At 62.8% G+C, this 16,070-nt stretch overlaps 2 protein-coding genes across 2 annotated transcripts; both read right to left on the minus strand.

Annotated features, from left to right (window-relative positions):
- Positions 1 to 5,133: 5,133 nt before the first annotated feature.
- TCF15 (transcription factor 15) lies at positions 5,134 to 7,887 on the minus strand. The gene is made up of 2 exons (XM_009562648.2): positions 7,261 to 7,887; positions 5,134 to 5,497 (listed from the first exon to the last, which is right to left on the minus strand). Exons 1-2 carry the CDS (start codon positions 7,735 to 7,737, stop codon positions 5,423 to 5,425), a joined length of 552 nt encoding a protein of 183 aa, XP_009560943.1. The 5' UTR covers positions 7,738 to 7,887; the 3' UTR covers positions 5,134 to 5,422.
- A 6,050-nt stretch (positions 7,888 to 13,937) lies between these two features.
- SRXN1 (sulfiredoxin 1) lies at positions 13,938 to 15,346 on the minus strand. Its single transcript, XM_054081192.1, has 2 exons — positions 15,034 to 15,346; positions 13,938 to 14,832 (listed from the first exon to the last, which is right to left on the minus strand). Exons 1-2 carry the CDS (start codon positions 15,292 to 15,294, stop codon positions 14,632 to 14,634), a joined length of 462 nt encoding a protein of 153 aa, XP_053937167.1. The 5' UTR covers positions 15,295 to 15,346; the 3' UTR covers positions 13,938 to 14,631.
- Positions 15,347 to 16,070: the final 724 nt, after the last annotated feature.

Consider the following 16,070-nt stretch of genomic DNA (forward strand, 5'->3'; position numbering starts at 1 on the left):
TCCCGCAGTGGGAGTCTCGCCCGTGGGAGGTGCCGCTGGCCCCAGTTTCACAGCCCCTCACCCTGGGTCACTCCCATTAGGTAAAGGAGCAGCTCGTCTTGGCGGGGGTATCTCCCTCTTGTGCTTTCCTTGTATTGTACGGGCCTGGGTCATCGAGGAAATCTTACAGGTCCTTCTGCTGCCCAGTGGTCATGGGGGAAGCCCGGCCCCCTTCCCCCCATTGTCAGTGGCAGGGCTGTATCCTCGCTCCGAGCCCCGGCCCCTAAAAATAGCTCTTTGTCAGGCGATTGTTCCGACACCTTCGCGGCGGCATTGACGTGGGCTGGAGCGGGAGAGCGGTGGGGTAGGTGTAGGGGAAGGGCTGGAGGTCTCCCATGGGACCACTCTGAGTATTCGCTGCTGATAACGGCTCCTGTTGTGGGGAAATGGGCTCCCGGTGCGCGGCTGCGTGCCGAAGGCTTTCCAGTGCCTTCCCGTGCCTGCTGCTGCCTGATGGTCACCTCTCCCCGACCTGTCCCAACCCTGTGCCAGACCCTGTCTTGAGGTCCCCCGCGGTGTGGGGTCCAGCCCTGTGCCCCTAACCAGCACCCGTGACTCCCTCTGTGTCCCAGTCCTGCTCATCCCAGTGGGGCTGGGCCAGGCAGGGATCTGCCCTGCAGTGGAATGGGGTTGCCGGAGGGAGGGATGGCAGCCCAGACCCCCACCACATTTCGGAGAGGTTAAAACCCAGCTCTGCAGAGCTGCCCTGCAGGGCTCGTGCTGGGGAGGGGGCTGTACTATTGCAAGGCCCCCTCCAGACACCCCTGTCCCCTCAGCCACCCCAGCTGCAGAAATGGGATTTTATTTCCCATGAGTATGAGCAGGTCTGGATTAAAATAAACTCCTGGCCCAGATCCCTGCTCTGGGGTTGCAGGAGATGCTGTGTTTGCTGTGAGTGCTGCCTGTGGAACGCTGAGCACCCCAGCCTCAATGCTTTGGGCTGCAGGTCCCTGTGGTGGGGACATGCCTGGCCACTGCCTGGCCCTTGGGGACACCTCCATCTGCAGTCATGCCCAGCAGTTGCCTGGCCCTCCAGGACATCTCCATTTCCTATCCATGCCCAGCCGTGCTGGCTCTTGGGGATGCTGGCCCTGCTCAGCAGCTTCCCCAGGCTGGGATGAGCCCCCTGGGGCTGCTGGCCATGGGGCAGGGCATGGGGCCAGCCTCCCTCTGATTACCCCCAGCGCTTTTTCCTTTTTCTTCCTTAATTTACTGAGTGCTAAATCCAAATATTACAACTTCCCCTCTGCGCCGCTGGTTACGCAGGCGGCCCCCGGCCGGGCATTGTCTTATTGTTTGCAGAGGGAAGCTCCAGCGGGAGATTAACCTGGTGTTCACCCCGTGCTGTGGCTTCACACCCTGTCCCTGCTGGCGAGGCCCTCGTCCCCAGGGAGCGCGGCTGGCACGGGGTCCTGGTGAGGTGGTGGCGCTGTGGCTGCCTGGGAGTGTGGGTGCTCGCAAAGGGGCTGGCACGGGCTTCACTGGTTGCAGGGCGACTGCAGGCCCTGGAGGGGTGAGGTGGTGAGGAGCTGGTGAGGGTCCTGGTGGTCCCAAGAAGCCCCTTTGTGCCATTCTTTCCCCAGGGAATGGGGGTCAGTACAGTCTGTCTCTTGGCGTGCAGAGGCAGGGACTATCTGACACCTCAGCCTTGGGGCCATTGCCCTGACCCTTGGTCTGCCATCCCATCCCATCCCATCCCATCCCATCCCATCCCATCCCATCCCATCCCATCCTATCCTATCCCATCCCATCCCACCTCATTCACCTCATCCCAGCCCAGTCCATGGTGAGCCCATCCTTTCCTGCTCCTTCCTCCTCCTCTGAGGAGGGAAGCCTCCACTTTGTCCTGAGCCTTCACTCTGGGGGTTCCCGAGAGCCAGAGAGCAGCCAAAGGGGTTGCAAAGGAAAATGCATGAGGAGGGCAGAACCCTGGGACTGAAAGTTCCCTTCATGTCCCACATCCCTGGCTGGCTTGCTCAGCTGGCTCAGGCTCAGGCTCATGCTTGAGCTCAAGCTCGGATTTACACTCAGTCTCTGACTCAGACTCAGTCTCAGACTCATTTTCAGGCTCAGGTTTAGACTCAGGCTCATTCTCAGGTTCAGGCTCAGTATCAAGCACAGGCCCAGGCTCAGGTTCAAGTCTAGGCTCAGGCTCCTGCACAGGCACTGCTCAGGCTAAGGCTCAGGTTCAGTTTCAGGCTCAGGCTCTGGCTCAGGCACAGCGCCAGGCTGAGGTTGCATTTAGGATCAAGTTCAGGTTTAGGCTCAGGCTCTGACAGGACTTGACCTCGCTGCCCCATCCCAATGCCATGGGTCGGGGTTTCAGTGCTGCCCACGGCCACAGGCTCTGCCAGACCCCTCTGTGGCTCCATCCTCCCACCCTTTGTGCATCCCCGTGAGGCCATGATTCCCTTTCCACCAGCCTTGTGCAGCGCAATGCCAGGGGCTCGGGGGTGCCACCCCCGCCCCGTTCCCGGGGAGCCAGCCTTGCCCGAGCCCCTGCCCCGAGCTCCGGCACCTCCTGCCAGACCAGGCTCGGCTCCCTCGGCACCGCTGGGCTTGGGCCATGGGTGCAGCCCTGCTGCATTCCAGCCTCGCTGGCCCAGCAAGGTTAAACTGCCGAGAGGCTGAAATATTTGGGAGGGGAATGGGGAAGGGAAAGGGGGGAAAAAAATACAAAAATCTATAAAAAGAAAGTTTAAAAACACAAGTTAAAGAAAAAAAATACCAGGCACGGAGTGCAGCTGTGGTTCTGGTTCCAGTTCCCAGGTGATGTCAGGCCTGGAGCGTCTCCAGCCCTGGCCCCTAGGAGACGGTCTTTGTGGGTTCAGCACTGAGTGTTTTTCCTTCCTGAGACTCGGGGACACCTTCCTGTCTCAGAGAAAGCAGCCAAGAGCCTTTCCAAGGGTGTCCGCACGCAGGAAGGGGAGAGGATGGGAGGGGAGCAAGCGACGGCATGGCTGGGCTCGGTGCGGGGCCACGATGGCCACGGCGCTTGCCCCGCATGGGGCAAAGGGGCGCCCAGCTCCCACCAGCCCGACAGCCGCCAACCCCTCTGAGTCACCGTTTCCCTCTCGTGGTGCTGGGAGGGGCTGGAATGTATTGGGACCCGTGAGCTTGGCACCCTCACATGCTGGGACCTGTGGGCTTGGCATTGGGATGTACTGGGACCTGTGACCTCAGCACTGGGACAAGCTTGGACCCATGACTCCAGTACTGGTACGAACTGGGATGCATGGACTCAACTGGAATGTACTGGGACCCATGACCCCAGTACTGGGACAAGCTGGGATGCATGGCCTCAACTGGGGCATGCTGGGACCCGTGGCCCCAGTACTGGGACATGATAGGATGTGCTGCCCCAGCACTGGGATATGCTGGATTCCACAGCCCAAAACTGGGACATGCTGGGATCCATGGCCTTTGCTTGGGGCTTGTGGGTGTCCTAGTCGCTGGCACTGGGACATTGTAGGCCACTGGTGCTCAGCCCTGTGACATACTGGAACCCAGGACCCAGCCGCTGAGACACTGGGATGCGTGCGCTCAGGGCTGGGATGTGCTGAGACCCACACCCTCGGCACTGGGACATACTGGGACCCCCTGGGACCCCTGTCCTGGCTCTGGGACCTGCTGTGCCCCCAGCCCTGAGACCACCAGCCCTCGCTAGCTTCCCTGGGGGCTTTGGAGCTGTGGCTACAAGGAGCCGATGCCCTTTCATGTGTGCGTTGGGCTGTTTGCAGAGCGCAGTCCCCCCTCGGCGCCCCTGCCCCATGATAAACCCGGGGGCAGGGATTCTGTGTCCTGGGCTGTTTGGAGAATCTCACGGCTGTTTGTTGGGGTCTGGGACACATTAGCCACGCTGAGAACAAACCTCTCCCACCCACCCTGGTCCCTGCCTGGGACCAGCTCTCACAGCTGCGCTGCGCTGTCAGCTCCATAAATCAAACCCAGGGGGAGGGAGCCTGGGGAGGCTCGCTCGGCTGAGCTGGGGGCCAAAAGGTGCCGGTGGGCTCCCACCTTCGCCCCTTCCCCACACCAAGCCCCCGTGGGACCCCCGGGATGTTTCTCCTGCTCCCCAATGATTGGGGGACAGGGCAGGTCTGGCCCCACAGCCCACGGGGACCACCCCAGGGCGCCCCAGCCACAGCTGCCTCTGCTGCACGGGATGTGCCGGCTCGTGGGAGCTGCTGGCCCCAGCACGGCACCTTTCCCAGGCTCAGCACTCCCCAGTGCCCGGCCTGGTCCCAGCGGGGATCCAGCCTGGGAAGCCCCCGCGTCCCCAGCTGACCCCATGCAGGTGCTGCTGCGTGTGGCCTCCCCGTGCATGGCTCTGTGTGGCTGTCGTGGTGGCAGTCACGGCAGCGGTGCCAGAGGCAGCAGTGGTGGCAGTCGCAACGGTGGGGACAGTCATGGTGCTGGTAGCAGTAATGGTGGCAGTAGTGGCAATGGTGGTGCTCACAGTGGATGTGGCAATCATGGTGGCAGTCGTGGTGGTGGTGGCAGTCACAGCGGAGGTGATAATCACAGCAGTGGTGGCAGTCATGGGGACAATCATGGTGCTGGTGGCAGTTGTGGTGGCAGTGGCGGTGATGGTGGCAGCTGTGGTGGTGGTGGTGACAATTGCAGTGACAGTGGCGGTCACGGCAGTCATGACATGCCAAGCAGAGGGAAAGGCAGAAAGGCAGTGACACCAACACCAACCCCAAGCTGCTGTCTGGGCGCTCCTGGCATAGGGCTGGCAGTGTTGTCCCTATCCCATGGCACAGCAGAGCGCAGACCATGTTGGGGTTCCTATAGCTCTGGCGTGGCCAGAGCTGTCAGCAGGGCCTGGGGACATGAGGACAGTGCGTGCCCAGGGTCTCACCCCACATGGATCCCTCTGGGGCCCATGGCGAAAGCCGGAATGGTCACACTGGCACAGAGCAGCAGTGGGCACAGGGCTGGGGTCCAGAGCCTTCTCAGGCCCCCCCCGCACCCCTACCATGCCCCACGACAGGGTGGGAGGGAGGCACCGGCCCATCAGAAAAATAAGGTTTATTTTCCAAGCGGCTGCCCGTGCACAACCAATGCCCGGGGGCTGCGACACCGTCCGCTCGGTGCCTCGATGCCAGCCGCACGCGGGCCGCTTCCAGTCCAGCCCTGGGGTGCAGGGACACTCTCCCCAGCTGATCCCCGCGCGGGTGGCCTTGGCCATGGGAACGTCCTCCCGCCCCGCTGCCCGCTCCGGGGCCGGTGTCGGTGCGGTGCCAGCCTGTGGTCCTGGGCTCGGCTGCTGCCACCTGGGGCGGGCAGCCCCCTCCCTCCCCGCTCCGGTCCTGGGCTGGCATGAGCAGGCTCCGGCCGGCTCTGCCGCTGTCTCAGGCGTGTGCTGCCGGACCCCGGCTCATCTCCGCGACACTCGCAGGGGTGTCACCCCCCGCACCTTCAGGCAGTTGCCCCCGAGGTCTCTCCGGTTGCCCTGCAGAGAGAGGAGGAAGAGCTGCAGGTGTTGAGGTGCTCCTGCCCATTGTCACCCCACGCTGGCTCTGCACAGAGGGGCTGCTCCGAAGCACCTGGTGCCCCGTGGTGGCTAAGGGCTGCGTGGCACGGACAAACAGACAGGGCTGTGCCTGGTGAGCGGCTGGGGAGGTGGCTGAGGGGTGTCTGCTGTGAGGGGGCACCCACGGCCCCGTCACCCTGCAGGGACACGGTCCGCATGGTTGCTCAGTGCCTCCACGCTCAGAGCTGCAAGCGGAGCTGGAGCTGAGCTAGCGCAGACCCACAGCCCAGGACAGACTGAAGGCCCTGGACAGACTCACAGCTGTGCTGGGGATAAGGATGCTCAGCCCCACCTCCCAGCACAGCTTCAGCCCAGTACCATCCAGTATAACTCAGCAAGGCACAGCAGAGCCCAGTACTGCCCCGACAACTCAGCCCAGCCCCACCCAGCATGGCCCAGCATAGCCCAGTTCCAGCCCAACCCTTTTCCAGCCTAGCACAGCCCATCATGGCCCAGCACAGCCCATTTCTAGCCCCTTTCTAGCCCAATACAGCCCCCTTTCAGCCCAGTGCAGCCCATTTCCAGCCCAGTACAGCCCATTTCCAGCCCAGTACAGTCAATATCCAGCCCAGTCGCAGACCTGGAGCCCGGCTCAGCTCCTGCCATTGACCCTAGATCCTGGGTTCCACAGGAGCTCCTGGCCGCGATGCGTCCGTGGGGTGCAGCACTGTGCCAGCCCCCCAACTCCAGCCCCAGGGGAGCAGCACGGGGACACAGCTCAGCCCTGTCTGGGAGTCCCAGCTCTGCCAAGGACAGGGGTCTTGCCAGGCAGGGCTGGGGAGGCGGCAGAGTCTGGCCAGCGAGGATGAGGATGGGAGCAGGAGGAGCAGTTAAAAAACAAGCAGCAGAAACTGAAAGCCCTCCAAGAAATGAGTGTGCCCCACATGGAGTCGCACATGGGGTGACTTGGGGATCTGGTGTGGATAGTGGTGGGTGTGATACTCACTGCCCACAGTCCTGCTGGGGGTGCCCACTGCTGCCAGACCCTCACCCTGCCTCCTGCCGGGTCAGGGGCACCTGGGACCCCGGTGCAGGCAGTGGAATGGGGTCACCATGGGGGAGGTGCCCCCTGAGCTGTAGGGTGCTGGGGTTCAGCAGAGCAGGGGCGCTGCACCACAGCCCATGTGGGAGCCCTGCTGCTGCCGCTGGCACACCCTGCCTGGGGCCATGGGATTGGGACCCCTGCCCGCCCCCCCGATATGGGATGTCTGCTGTGTCCTGTCTGGCTGCATCACACAGACGAGCTGCACGGAACATGTCTTCCATGGCCCTTGGGGGGCTGGCGGCTGGGGATGGGGTTTGGGATGAGGTCAGAGACGGGGATGAGGTCAGAGACAGTTACGGGGTCAGAGACAGGGATGGGGTCAGCCTGTGAGCTCTGAATTCCCCCTCAGCACAGCCAAATGCCCCCTGCACTGGGGTCACTGTGTAACCCCCCGAGACCTCCCGGCCCGGATGGATGTGGGGGAGCAGCCCGGCCCTCTGACGCGAGCGGGAGCTGTGGGCGTGCAGCTACGAGCAGGATTTGGCCGGGAGCAGCCAAAACCTCTGGCGGGGGCTGAAGGGACGTGCTGAGCCTCCTGCCCCACTCAGCCCCAGCAAGAGCTGCTGCCCCCCATCCAAGCGCCCTGCCTTGCTCAGCCACCCAAGGGCTGCTGCCCACCTTGCGCCGCCCCACTCACCCCTTTCCGCTGGTTGCTGAGGCAGAAGGTGCAGATGCTGCGGGGCTGCTTGCTGTCTAGGTCACCCTTGGCTCCGTAGATGGCACTGAAGCAGGGCTGCCCATCCTCGCAGCCCTCGCCCAGCAGCAGCACGTTGGCCAAGTGGGAGATGTAGCTGGAGGCCAGACGGAGGGTCTCGATCTTGGACAGCTTCCGATCCACTGGCTCAGTGGGGATGAGGGTCCGCAGAGCGGTGAAAGCTGTGTTGACGCTCTGGGTCCGGTCCCGCTCCCGCGCGTTCGCTGCCTGCCTCTGCTTCACCATTACCATGGGCCCCGGTTTGCGTGGCAGCTTGCGGTGAGCCTCGGCCCCCTCGCAGCAGCCGAACGACTGGTCCGACGTGTCGCTCTCACTCCTATTCTCCTCGTCTTCCGAGAGAATGCTGAGGTCGGGGTAGAGCACGCGGGCGGCCACGGGGCGCAGCATGGTGAAGGCCATGGTGGGGTGCCCGGCCGTGCCGCTGGCGCTGCTGGGGGGACCCCCCAGGCTGCGGGGAGCCTTCCCCGTGCGGCACGGCTGCGACAGCTGCCTCCGGACGCCTTCCCGCTGCTGCTCCGCTCCGGTGGCTGAGCAGGGCTGGGACAGCTGTCTGTGGGGGGAATCAGGATTTATAGGACTGGGGAGGGGCTGGTGCTGGAGCCCACCCCTAGCCGGCCTCCCAGCCGCCGGCCAGTGGTCAGCGTCCTCGCCAGCGGTCAGTGTCCTCGCCAGCGCTGGCTGTGGCCACCGGCCTGGCCCTGCTCCGGCACGCAGGCAACCTTGCACCTGGAGCCAGGCTCCGGATCAATCCCGTCGTGGACGCTGGCAGTGCCACAGATGGTGCCATGGCCACCACCTGGCCACCTTCCCATGCCACAGCCCTCGACGCCTGCAGAGCAATGCCACACGCAGTGCCAGCATGTGGGCAGCAAGCGCCCAGCCCCTGCCTGGCTCTTCCCTGCCAGCTCTGGGTGGCACATGGCGTATATGGGATGCGGGAGCCAGGTTGGGGCAGGTGCTGGTGGTGGGTGGCACCGGTGTGGTCCTTGGGACATTTATTGGATGGGACACTCATCCCCACCTGGGGGATACCTGAGTCCCTGCACCCCACTATGCCCCTCTGAGACAGAGTCTGTTCCCAGGAGGGTGCCCAGGGTGGCAGGGAGCAGTGAGGGCATCCCACAGGGATGCTCTGCACTCCTCGTCCTTCTGTCCTCAGGGCCTGGGACTCCACCTGCCCCCTGCAAGAGGGCACAGGGGGACACGGGCAGGGGCATGGGCAGCGTTGCAGGCAGCCAGGAGTGTTTCCTCCTGCCTGGGAGGAAGACGTGCGTGGGCAGTGGAAGCGGAGGCTTTTCCTGTGGGGGGACAGCTGAGCTGGCAGCAGCAGAGCCACCGGTATCCCTGGCAGGGCTGGGGAGGCACCACCATAGTGGGTCCCTCTCCTTTTTGGGTGCCCAGGGAGGTTTCTGTGATCCCACTCTGTCTTCAACCCCAAGCCCGACGCCCCTGAGAGCAGGCAGGAGGCTTCATGCCAGCCTTCCTTGGTCGGCTGAGCGGAGCTCCCCGGCTCGGCGATGCTCCGAGCATCAGCTCAAGTGGCAAAGGCAGAGGGCAGAACCTACCCCTGGGGCTACTGGGGATGTGGCCGTGGGGCTTGGTGGTGGCCCATGCCAGTTGCGGTCCCCTCTGGCCACTGTCCCCACACGCAGAGGGAGATGCTGTGAGAAATCTGTGGTAAATAAGGTGAAAAGGACCAGTGGGGGGCTTGCCGGGAGCTGCCGTGGCAGCCGTGGGATGCAGTGGGGGGCTTGCAAACCCCAGGATAAGGAGGTTGGTGGGGAGACCCGGAGGCCATGGGATAGGGTGGCATCACGTCCCACTATGCCCCACAGCCAAAGCCTCATGGCTGTGGGACCGGAGTCCATGAGGTGCCCTCCAGGCTGCTAGGTGCCCCTGGGGGTCACCGCAATGTCCCTGGTGGGACTGTGGCAGGGGTGGCAGTGCTTCCTGGCACTGGCGCCAGCACCGGCACTGGTTCACTGCCCACTTGGCTGGGCAAGCTGTGAACAAATGGCCCCTCTCCCCCCGCGAGGCGCAGACGGGACACCCCTGCCCTGTTTTCCTTTGCCATTTGTCTGCCTGCACAGAGCCTGTAAATCAGGCGGTGGGGAGAGGGGCCGAGGGCTGGAGGTGCCGCTGGGGCTGGGGGCGTGCAGGGCTGTGCCGGGTGTCCACACCACCATGGGGACGTGCCCCTGGCTGGCTCTGTCCCCTGCCACCCCTCAATCCTGGCGAGGGACCCCAACCCTCTGCCACTCATGGCAATTGCCCTGCCTGGATGGGGGCTGTTTCTACCCCTGCAGGGGTGCTCGGGGCAGAACGAGGGCTGGGGCAGCAGGCAGGGAGCAGGCAGGTGCCTACGAGGAGAGAGGAGCCCCTGCTCTCACCTCGACTCCTGCTGGGCTGTGGCAGGGGGCCCACAGTAGCCCCCGGCCCTGACAGGCGGCAAGACGGATGGCAGGGACTGTGTACTCAGCTGCGGCCGCCCCACACATGGCCACCAGCTGACGGGGACAGGCTGTGGGGCGAGCCCGGGGCCCCAGGGGTGTTCCTGAGGGGCTCGGCCACGAGTGGGGTGCTGGTGGCCTGTGGAATACTGGGCACATCAGCGCATGGGCAGGGAAGGAGCTGCAGGCATTGGAGACCGTTTTGTCTGGGGCGGATAGAGATATGTGCATGCATGTGTGTTCATTCACACACGTGTGTGAACATGCAGCTGTATGCATTTAAGTGCATCCATGCATGTATGAACATGTGTGCACGGATGTGTGTATCTATACATGTGCATTTATGGATATATGCGAGCAGGGGGTGTGTACATGTATGTACGCAGCTGCATGTGTGTGTGCATGTGTGTGCTGATGCATGCAACACATCTGTGTGTGCACAGTGCCATGCACACCCTGACTGCACACTTGTGTGTCCAACCACTGACCTGCCAGGTCCTCCACTTGGGACAGACAGACAGAACAAGCCCACAGCCCTGGCCAGGGGCACAACGGGAGCCATGGGAAGCAGCACGCGCTCGGCTCCCTGCCTGTGCAGCCACCAGCTGCCTGCGGATGCTGCAGCCGCTGGGCCTGGAGGACGCGCGGCAGCAACCAGGTTTTCCTGTGCTGCCTGGTGGGCGTGTGGGACAGGACGTGTGTTCCTGTGCCTGGACCCCCCCCAGCTCCCCTGACACCAAGCGCATCGGGTCTGACTCAGCCAGGCAGCACGAGGCGCAGCCGGGGGCTGTAGCATGGCAAACCTCACTTGAGTGAGTGCCAGGATGCAGTTGGTTTTGACATCCTGGCTCTCCCAGCTGATCCGGCCACACAAACTGGCTGCCTGGGCGAGGGCTGCACAGCCCTGGAGATGGAGTAGGCAGCACCAGTTGGGTGTGCACGGTGAACAGGGGTGCATGGGACCCTGTGTGGGACAAGTGGCGTAGAGGGGACGTTATCTGAGCATGGGGACACAGCCATGGCCCTACACCAACCCGCCAGGCACACCTTGGTGCAGGCTGGCCAGTGTGGGGGCAGCCCTGGGGTCGGGGTGCTGAGCACCCCAAGGGCTGGGTTCTACCCCCACTGGCGGGAAAATGCCCGCTGTCCCCCGCTCTAGGGAGTGTTTATCTGGGAGGTGATATTTTAAGTGTAAGAAAATAAACAGGGAGCAGATGGGCTGGGGGGCCAGGGCTGCCCCCAGCCCCGTGGGGCTGCTCCAGCCCTGCTGGGAAAACACTGCTGCCGGCGAGGCAAATGGATTCCAGACTTGCGGCTACGCCAGCACATGTGGCCGCCAGGACGCCAGGGCTGACCCTGCTGAGCCTGAGGGAGGACTGACCCGACCCTTCCCATCCCACCTCATCACATCTTATTACACCTCATCTCAATTCCATCCTGTTGCATCCTATTGCATCCTGGTCCATCCTATTCCATCCTATCTCATCCCATCCCATCCCATCATATTCCATCCCATCCCATCCCGAGTCCCAAGGGCGCTGCATGGCCTCAGCTTGTCCACAGTCCCTGACCAGCACAGGACACAGTCTGGGCAGTTCAGGAGGTGCCTGGTTGCTGGCAATTTTGGGGAACTCTGTCCCGGACAGATGGGTGCATGCAGCATCTGAGCCCAGCAGCTTCCCGCTGGGACAGGGTCTTGTCCATGGGACATCTCTCTCCGCTCCCACATGGAGACGATGGCCGGCAAACGTGAGATCCCCTGGGGAAAAGTGGGGAAAAGTGGTGAGATGTCCTCAAGGGGACCTGGGTTCTGCAAAACCGTTTGGGGAGCACGAGCATTTCCCAGCGGTGGAAGCCCTGGCAGAGATTCCTGCTGGTCCTCCTTGATGGGAGCGGGGTGTCCCGGCGGGTCACCGGGCAGTGTGGGGAGCCCCGGGCCCCTCTCCCTGCCGGGCTGTACCTGTGGGCCGGGCTGCAGATCTGGAAGGCATTACACGCCTGTCGCGCGGGGAAGTCTCTCCCAGTTCCGGAGCTGGGACCCCCCCAGCCAGCCCGGGCCGGGGGGAGCCCACAAAGCCCCTTTGTTCCTGCACTGGAACGAATGGATTGGAGGCAGCAGGGATCGGCTGTCAGCCCGCGACACCGGAGACCTCGCGGGTCAGGCAGAGGGAAGGGGGACAGGTGGAGGGACAGAGGGATAGAGAGGTGGAGGGACAGAGGGACAGAAGGATGGAGAGATGGAGGGACAGAGGGATGGAGGGGCAGAGGGATGGAGGGAGGGATGAAGCTATGGAGGGATGGAGACGATGGAGAGGTTGCTGCCTCTGGCAAGATCTGCTCCTCTGCTAGCCGGGGGATGCGGTACAGGTACCGGCAGCACCAGTTGGGGAGCAGCTCATGCTGCCTGCATGGTGGCAGCCCCATGGCTGTGCTGGTCAGCTCTGGGGATGTTCACACAGCTCCTTGGCTGCTGCCACTCATCCCGACTCCCAGCTGGTGTCACTGAGCAGCAGCACGGGGCATCCACAGGGCTGGCAAGAATGTCCTGGCACTATTTGTAGAGGCTGGAAAGCTAGAAGGCTGCATCCTGCAGCTGGTCTCTCCACTGGAAGAAGCTCACATGGAGTGAAGGAAGAGAGGGGTGCAGGATGTGGGCAGCTTCGTTTCACTCCAGCTTGCGGGGTCCCAGCTCTGCTGAGCTGCCTCTCTCCCATCTCCCTTCATAAAGGGCACAAACCCAGGGAGAAGAGGGCAAGCAGAGCCCAAGGGAGATGCCAAACACCGAGGCAGAGCCCAGGGTCTGGGCAAAAACCAGTCCCGGCTGTGGGGCATCCACTTGAGGGTCTTGTGCTGCTGCAGGAGCTGCCACCTCCTTCTTTTCCCCTCCCTGCTCTCTAACAAGAGGAAACTTTTTAGCACGCCACAATTCTTCTAAGAAATTTATGGCCCACCAGGGAGCTGCGGGCCAGGGCTACTCTCGCCACGAATGCTTGCAGGGCTTCCTCCTGGCAGAGAGCAGCTTTGATGTGGCACATGCAGCTCTGCTACACCACAGTTTCACCTCCATGAAGGAAGGGGCCAGAGGGAGTCACAGCAGCCCCCAGCCCACCCTGCCCTTCCTCCCCAGCGGCTCCTGCGGAAACACCAGGCAGTGGCGAAGCCATGCCTACCTCCCAAACCCTCTCCCCAGCCTGTTTATGTTCTGGGAGCTCAGCATCCATCCAGGGAGGAGCGTGGCTGTGGCGGCAGCACAAGGGCAGAAGTGTCCGGCCGTGGTTCCTGTCCCAGTGCCGCTGCTGACTCACAGTACTGTGGGGTGAGTCAGTGGCCTTTCCCCTCCCTGGACTAAGGTTCCCGGCTCAGAGGGATGCTGAGATACCCAGGGGATGCTCGGGAGTTTTTTCCAGCCTGCACATGGGGTGAAGATGTGGCGTTTGCAGAAATGACAGCAGCCCAGTGTGGCAGTACTGCATGTGCTCCCACAGACAGCCAGAGTGACCCTGGCTTCAGCTGCACACCAGTGTACTCTGGTAGAGCATCTGTCACCAGTGCAGCACCCATCCTGAGCACAGCATCCTCACCCCAACACAAAATCCATCCCCAAGCACAGAATCCATGCTGAAAACAGCATTGATGCCCTTGCACAGCATTCACCCCCAGCAGAGCATCCGTACCGAACGCAGCATCCATCCCCTCACAAAGCATCTGTCCCTTTGCAGAGCATCCATCCTCTGTCCCAGCATCTGTCTCTGTCCCCTCTGCCTGCAGCCAGCTCTTGCAAGCGCCAGGCCTCTGCACTGTACTGTATCACCACCGCATGCCTGCTCCTGACCCCAACCTCCCCCAGTTCCAGAATCCATAGCTGTGTGGTTTTCATCACCTTTATTCCAGGCGCAGCAGCCGGCGTCCCCACCGCCCCATCCCGGACATGTTCCCCTCAGAGAAGGGGACTGCGGGATGTGTCCAGGGCTGGGGTAGGCAGTTTCAGAGCAGGCACAGCCCAGTGTCCTCCCGATATGGACACACGTGAGCCCAGAGTCACTGAGGGGGCAACCCACGGGTTGCCCGTGCCTGGTTCAGCTGTGCCCTGATACATCTGTCCCCCGATCTGGCTGTGTCCTGGTTTGCCTCCATCCCTTCCTGGTTTGCCTCCATCCCTTCCTGGTTTGGCTGCACCCTGGCTGGGCTGTGCCCTGGCCCAGTTCCAGTGTGCTCCGTTTCGGCCCATCCCAGTTTAGCCATTCCTGGTTGAGCCATGCCCTGGATCAGTCTGTCCTATCTTGGTTCAGCCATTCCCGCCTGGGTTGTGCCCCAGTTCATCCCATCCCATCCCAACCCGGCTCATCCTGTCCTGGTTCACTGTGGTTTGTCCTGTCCCATCCCACCCCAGTTTATCCCAACCCAGTTCACCCTGTCCTGTTTCACCACATTTTGATTCATCCTATCCTGGCTTTTCCCATACCAGTTTATCCTACCCCAGTCCACTCTGGTTTATCCCACCCCAATTCATCCCATCCCAGTCTGTCTTGTCCTGGTTTATCCTGTCCCAGTCCATCCCAGTCTGTCCCATCTCAGTTCATCCTGTCCTGTCCTACTCCATCCCAGTTTATCCCATCCCAGTTTAACCCATCCCATCCCATCCCAGTTTATCCCATTCCAGTTTATCCCACCCAGGTCCTCTAGGGGTGGCGAGCGCGGTTCCATCGCGCCCCCTGCCGGCCCCGCCGCATCCTACGGGATGAGATGAGGGGCTGTGGGGTCCATGCATTCTCCAGGATGGGATGGGATGGGATGGAATGGAATGGGGGGCTGCAGGGGTCCATGCATCCTCCGGCATACCAGGCTAGCGCAGGTCGGGTGTGGAGGAGCCCAGGTAGGTGCGGAGGTCGCTGAGGGTGGACGGGATGATCTTGGCGGGGATGGTGTCCCGGTTGAGCACCTGGTGGGCAGCGAAGCGGTGGCAGCCCCCGAAGGAGTAGAAGTAATCCCCACCCTGGCTGCCCTTGATCCAGAGCACATCGATGGGGGGCACCCGCTCGGGGTCCTCCTGGGAAGAAAGAGACCCCTGAGAGCACACGCGAGGCACTGTTGAGCTTGGTGATCTCAAAGGGCTTTCCCTGCCTGGTGATCCCATGAGAGTAATGGACCCCCCAGCCCCCCACAAGCTGCAAGTGTCCCTGGCAGTGCCACCCCATGTGGCAAGGTGATGCCCGGGTGGTTGCCTGGGCAAGGGGCTCATGCTCACCTGCAGGGTCTCCACCAGGCTCTGCACCTTGCCTGGATCCAGCTCCGCGGGGATGGGCCGGATGAGGACACGCATGGGCACGTTGTGCACAGCCGAGATGTGCTGCGTGTGGATGCTTCGGTCCTCAGCCTCTGCCATGGTTGCCACCGGGACCTGGGCTCGTCCTTCCTCCTGCTTGCCCATCCGAGCCTGCCGCTCCACCCCAAGCAGCACAGCACCCAACCGGGCCCCTCTGCTTCCTCCTGGCCGGGCCAGCGCCATCGTCACAGCCACCGCCCCATCGTTTTGCAGAGTCACAGTGAAGGGGCAGGACAGGCAGCCGGGATCGGTGCCAGAGCTGGCCTGCTGCCCGCTGCCCTCTGCCCCGGCGAGGCTGCGGCCGGGGGGGCCTTGGGCCCCTGTCCAAGTGGGACACTCAGCGTGTGAACCTCCCAGTGAGGCTGTTCGGTGAGCTGGGGGTCCCGTCCTGACCCCACACTGGGGTTGCCTGGGGGGTCTCTGTTCCAGCCTGGTTGTACCAAGGCACCAAGGACCAGTGTGCAGCCTCTCAGCCGGGAGCTGGAATGTTTCCCTGCACACCTGGCTGTGCCAGGACCCTGCTCCCATCCCAAAGCCCCCTCCCTGCTGCACTGATGCCTGTGGGATCCTCAGCAGGGAAGAAGCACCATGAAACAACCCAGAGCTGAGCAGCGAAGAGCAGATGCTCTATGGCCGAGCAGCCACCGCACTGCTCCAGCCCAGAATCTTTCTAGGTCGTTTCTCCACACCAGTGTCCCAAATGGCAGAGATGCTCCCAGCAAGAACTGGGTCTCCCACCCACTGGTACTGGAACTGGGGCAGCCTGGATCCATAGTGGGGCTGTGGCACTGGCAGGTGGTGGCTCTTGCCCGCTTTGCCCTGAATCCAGGGGACACAGAGGGTCCTCAGCCGTGATGCTGGGAGACTCACGGTCCCGTGTGAGGGCTGGTGGTGGTGATGGTGACAGACAGGGATGGGTCTGGAGGCTCTGGGATGAGCATTTTGCAGAGTGAACCCAG

This window comes from Cuculus canorus, chromosome 16, assembly GCF_017976375.1.
Source record: "Cuculus canorus isolate bCucCan1 chromosome 16, bCucCan1.pri, whole genome shotgun sequence".
Lineage (NCBI taxonomy): Eukaryota > Metazoa > Chordata > Aves > Cuculiformes > Cuculidae > Cuculus > Cuculus canorus.

Excerpts from the sequence above, each read along its gene's own strand:
- TCF15 (XM_009562648.2), bottom strand. The coding sequence starts at position 7,737 with ATGGCCTTCACCATGCTGCGCCCCGTGGCCGCCCGCGTGCTCTACCCC. Across the intron at positions 5,498-7,260 it reads TCAGCAACCAGCGGAAAGGG|GGCAACCGGAGAGACCTCGG; the intron begins GTGAGTGGGGCG and ends CTCTCTCTGCAG.
- SRXN1 (XM_054081192.1), bottom strand. The coding sequence starts at position 15,294 with ATGGCGCTGGCCCGGCCAGGAGGAAGCAGAGGGGCCCGGTTGGGTGCT. Across the intron at positions 14,833-15,033 it reads GCCTGGTGGAGACCCTGCAG|GACCCCGAGCGGGTGCCCCC; the intron begins GTGAGCATGAGC and ends TCTTCCCAGGAG.